General features: G+C 32.5%; 1 protein-coding gene across 1 annotated transcript in view; it reads right to left on the reverse strand.

Annotated features, from left to right (window-relative positions):
- Positions 1-726: 726 nt before the first annotated feature.
- Positions 727-5,905, reverse strand: part of LOC105618514 — a 126,085-nt gene continuing 120,906 nt past the window's right edge. The window contains 1 exon segment of the mRNA XM_012200046.1: positions 727-863. Within this exon segment, the coding sequence (XP_012055436.1) occupies positions 727-863 (137 nt within the window).

Raw genomic sequence — 5,905 nt, forward strand, 5'->3', positions numbered from 1 at the left:
GAGAGAGAGAGAGGGTACATTTATTTTTGTTATAATGATATATTATTGCAAAACAATATTAAATTACTTACAATTTTGTGTTTATTCTTTTCCTTATGTGAAATTGCTTCTTTGCAAACTGGTTTTATAAGTGTGTGATCATTTAAAATAAATACGTGTCATAGAATCTATACATCGATTACCTTGCTGTAACTAATTTCTCAGTTACAAAGCAATAATTCATAATTTTCATATGAACATTCTTTAAAGTCTAATTAATTGTAATTATTCTTCATTATTTTTCATTACAGATAAATGTTGGTTTTCTAGAACTGCATTGATATATTAATTACCCTATTTTCCTCGACTGCATTACGTATTATAAATAGTTACATTATTTTATCATTAATCTAACTTATTATGATACAGTTATATTCTACGATTATAATATTTTTAAGATATTTCCCGAGTTAAATCAAACTTTTTATTATTCTGCTTTTGTACGTATTTGCAATTATTGTAGAAGGTAAATTCAAATCCTTATAAATAAATCTTATCGCAATTCATTTTTGGATTATATATATAATCTTTTCATTTAGTGCATCATCATATAATGCAATTTATAAATTATGTTCTTAGAATCTATAAAAGTTTATCTTAACAATCTAGATTTGCTTGGTCGCGTTTTAGGTACATTTCAACGTTGGAAACGGCAAGAAATAAGCGTGAAATACTGTCGAGTGTGCACTAGAGCAAGAAAGTTTGGCTGTTGCGCGCGAGTATTAGAAACCACGAAAACGGAAGCAGAAGTCCGGGCCAGTTCCTGACGTCACTTCCGGAAGAGACGTATCCGGCGTCACGTTGCATGGCTTCCGTGCGTTCCCCTGTAACAGAAAGGCAAAAAAGGAAAATCAAGTGTCAGTGCTACACTCGTCAGCTGTACTTGTATCGTTCATGTAATCGTATGAATATTTACAAGTGCTGTATCAAATTAACGAGGTTTCACGCGATATTATCTAATGAGTATCATGTCGGCAGAAACTCTTCGCATGAGCAGACGTTGAAAAATTGCTGTATTACGATATTGAATCTGAATATCATCGCCGGAAATCTTGATACTTTTTGAGAATAATGACACCACAATCGTAAATCAATGTCGCTTCAAGATTACGGGATTATGGATTTTCTCGTGTTACAAGAGATCCATTAATTATTGCGTTGTTTGAGGGATGTCGATACGCGTTTCTCTACCGTTTTTTCATTTTTTTTACTATTTAAATTTAATACGAAGATTTAATGCAATTTGCATAGTAAATACCACTAATTATTGCCAAATTTTCAGGATAGCAATTTTAACTAGCAATAAATTTATTATATCAACAAAATCAAATATAATTCACGTAGCAAAAGAAGAAATATTATTACTTATTCTAAATATTCGAAATAAATTGAGTGGTTCTTGAAATTTTTTTACTTAATTCAAGGCAATCAATCTCTCGTATAACTGCATATAACGAAATAATTACGAATGATCTGATATTTAACAAATCCAAAAAAATAGCAGTGACGTTGAAACTCGCACATTGTACGATATATTCAATGACACATTGCGCTTCGCACGTATGGTAGAACGTATCGAGAATGTGTAAACGCAATCAGCTTGCATGGGGACAGTTGATTTTGTCAAGATTGAATCTGCAATATTTCCAGTTAAAGCAACAATGATTGCGTACGTCATAGGAAATTCAAAAAAGATTAGTAAATATTTCAATCAAACTGCCATACTGTATATTACTCCACGGTATTGGTAGAGCGATAGGAATAAAAGATTTCATTCTGCATTTTCTATTTGCGCACCGAGATACATCTATGTTAGCGTCATTAGCTGATGTAGAAAGTAGTTAAAATCTTAATGACGGAAAAAACCTTAATTTCAACCACCGCGACCCTTTGAAGTTTAGATCCCAATCGCGTCTTCATCTTTATGAACATTAACAAGAACGAAAACTAAACTTTACCGGTAACAGGTACTTTATTTTCTGAAATTACGCTTTTAACGATTTCTTTGATTACGCAGCGTTGATCCCTTAATGGGAGAATACATTCGCTTTGTGGTTCGCAAGTAAACTTCACGAACTATTTTTTTCTTTCAATGTTCGAGAAAGACAATATCGATTTTTAAAAAATAAAAAAAAATCATATCAACTCTAAATGGATCTTAATATTGTCATAGAATAAATTCAATTTAGATGCGATAGTAATGAACCAATGTGAGACAGCCCTGCAGTAACGAGGTTTTCGATGAACCGCGCGTATTCAGTAGTATAAGAGTCAACATGGTCAGTCATATTGCATAAGCAATATATCATCAAAATTCCACCAATGTCTGAATCCAGGCACGTGTACTCACTAATTACAAATTAATAATTAATTTCTTGATATGAATAACATGATGTATCACGAAATGTAAATTCAATTCTACGATCAAATTATCTCATTTAAATATGTTTATCGTTGCAAAAAATATTGTTTTTATTGCTACACGCACAATAAAATTGTGTTAACATTTCTTTTAAATATTTATGCATTTTTTAATTTATATCTATTTTCAATAATATAATAATATAATGATATTCTAATGCTTTTTAATGATCTATTAAAAATATGACAAATATACGGAAAGAACGCGCGGTTATGCGCTGAAATATTTAAAAATAATTATTAAAATTATTATGTAGGACGCTCAAGCTGGTTGCTAGAAGAAAAATTTTTGCAGCATTATCCATGCTTGAATTTCCTACATAATTATTTTAATGAGCCAACAAAGTTATTTTCAAATCTGTATCTTAGCTCTTTTAAATTCTTAAAAATTAAACGAGCAAAATTATTTCTTCAAATAATATAGGTTTTCTGTATGTTACGTTATTATATTTGACAGAATAAGGCAATAATTATTAATACGCATAACGCAGAATTCGATGAGGATCGATGACGATCATATCAATGACGATTCCATAATTCGGACGATAATATGATGCCGAGGTATACCTGCGTACAGCCAAAGTATGCGTTCAGATACGAAAGCAGTATGAATCGCACGACCAATTGAAGCGAGCTCACGATCACGACCGTGAACATTACCGACCGTGTTAGTGGGAATGCGATACGCGTGTCCGGGCACGCATACGCACCGGAACTGCACGCGACGTTGGTCAGTTAAAGCGGAAGCAAAATCTTTGCACGTGCGATGCATTTACATTTGGAAACACAATAATAATCTATCATTATTGATTTGTGATTGCTTATACGGCAACACTTGGCAGCATCTACTTGGCACCTCCTGCATGGACAATTTGAAATACAAATGACATACAAACACGTGATTATATTACTCATTATTGTTACAATTGTCTTACCAACTTTGTGATAATTCAAAGTTAAAGAAAATCTTTTTCTCTTAAATTATTTAAAAAATATTTTCTGTTCTCTATTGAGAGAAATCGTTATATTAATTAACATTATTGTAGAGACATAAAAAAATTAATTCAAAGATATTGCAATTTATTTTTTTTTATTTATCTACTCGGAAAAATGGAAAATTGATATTTTAATTTAAATAACTGACTACAAATAGCTACTGCCGTTAGCAAAATTTAAATCATGAAATTATTTTACTACAAAACCGTTTTAAATAATTATCAATTGTAACTTAAAATTATCGCATGTAATTTGCTTTATATGAACAAATTGAACGACGAAAAAAAATTGAAATACTGCAATTAATCGTTGATAATTAATTAAATTCCCTTAACCATAATTTCTTTATTAAACTTTCCACAATTTTCTATTAATCCTGTTTTTCGAAATATTCCAACCTTTTATTATTCAATGCCGTTTTCACACTCAAAGTATTTAAGCTCTTCTGAAAACTAACTGCGATATATTTTAAAATAACACGCGCTTAATTATAACGGGATTGATTATCGGGCTGAGCAAGAGCGGAATTAAAAATTAATTTTCAATCTGCGATAGCGGTCCAGTAAAGGTCGTATACCCATTCAAATTCAGTTTCCCTCTGAAGTCAATAACTTTTTTGAATGACCAGCTTGAAAAAAGAAAAGATAATCGCCATACGACGCAATTAAAAATTCACAATATTAATAAATATTCATGATTACATATATAATGCCAATATTCATGCAAGAGTTATTTTTTAATTTTTATGCACCACTTATTTAATGATTGACTCAATTTTTAATGAAGTATACTTCAGTATATAATAAGTGCGAACGTGCTTACATTATAGCCGCGCGGAATTATAATGATTTATGAGCGTTGGAAGTTCACGAGTAAGTTGCACTTTAACTCATCCGCTCGTTCTTAGCAACTCCTTAGACACTGTCTCGGAAACTGTCCGTTTGCACCAGAGAGTTACGTCTAAAGCGAGGTAAAAGAGTACAAAGTTATACAAAAAATAGAGATCTCTAGTTAATGGATGCACAATGTTCCGGCTCTCTCGCATGATTCGCACATGTAAATTCGTAAATAATTACTCTGTGCGTAATTAAAGATAAATTTAGGATAAATAATTAATGCAAAATATTTTGGATGCTTCCCTATAACAAATGAGGAAGTTTAGAAGATTAAGAACTTAGTTTAAATCCCCATTTATAATCCATCCTATAGTTAGCCGATATGAGCACTTTAACTAGCTCCGAAGATATCTGTTAAAGTATGCATTGTCGCATTAAATGAAATAAATGGATCCCACAATTTAAGAACTCTCATCACAGTTACGTAGATATGGGCAGCGAGCGAAAAATTAGCAGAGTTCCGCGAAAGCCGAAGCTGGCGGATTTCACTTTGCACAAGTATTTCGGTTACGAATTTAATAATATTGTACGTTAAAAGGACGCGACCCCGTAAGAGGAAGCGTGATAAGAAATGAGAGGAGAGATCTAGAAGAGCGGAGAGTTTGGAGCCGTAGTATAAACGACAGTCTAGGGAGCTGTTAGGTATTAAACTCCCTGCAAACTTCCGCAGTCCGTCGTGCTCGATATATATTTAAAATATCTTGGAAGTATCCATGAATCGTCTAGACTGAGCCGGCGACGTACAAAGGCTCCAGGGATTCGTAGGACGTCGGAAAGTGATATCATAACTCGCTACAACGGCACGAAATGTCCCGATTTGCAGAATCACATTTAACGCTTGTTTATTCTCCTATCGTTTCTTAAAAGATTTTAATCGATTTTCTTTCGTAAATATATCAGCAATATAAATCTTTTTCCCCGTTCATTCATGTTTAACTCTTTGCGTATAAATTTAGATAGCTAATCCGATTGATTTTTATTCATGGAAGTTTCTCAAAATTTCAAAAATAATTACATTATACTACATTTTATCTTTTTTTTCAAAATAAAGTAAAAACTTTCGTTTTGGAAACTTGAAAGTACATTGGATTTTTAGACATTTTTAACTATAAAAATACATGAAGAAATGATCGGACGTGAGTTACTATACCCAGGAAAAGGTGCCTACGATAAGGTATTTTCAGATTGCACTGTAAGTATTAATACATATATGTATACATATAATATCCTTGGCGTGAGTGGAGAAATATTTTAATGGATCGCGATAAAATATGGATCACGATGAAAAATTTGCAAAAAATAGTTTTAAATACATCGTGCTTGATACCTTTCTTATACTCTCGAAAGTCAATCGCAAGAGAGGCGAAAGAGGGCAAGCTCGAAGTATCCGAAAAAAGAGAAACAAGAAGAATGAAGAGCCGCGCTTAAATCGTGAAATTAAAAGGGATCAGGAGAGAGAGAGAGAGAGAGAGAGAGAGAGAGAGAGAGAGAGAGAGAGAGAGAGAGAGAGAGAGAGAGAGAGTAGTACGTACGTACGTACGTACGTACGTACG

The sequence above is a fragment of the Atta cephalotes genome (assembly GCF_000143395.1).
Source record: "Atta cephalotes unplaced genomic scaffold scaffold00017, whole genome shotgun sequence".
NCBI classification, from domain to species: Eukaryota; Metazoa; Arthropoda; class Insecta; order Hymenoptera; family Formicidae; genus Atta; species Atta cephalotes.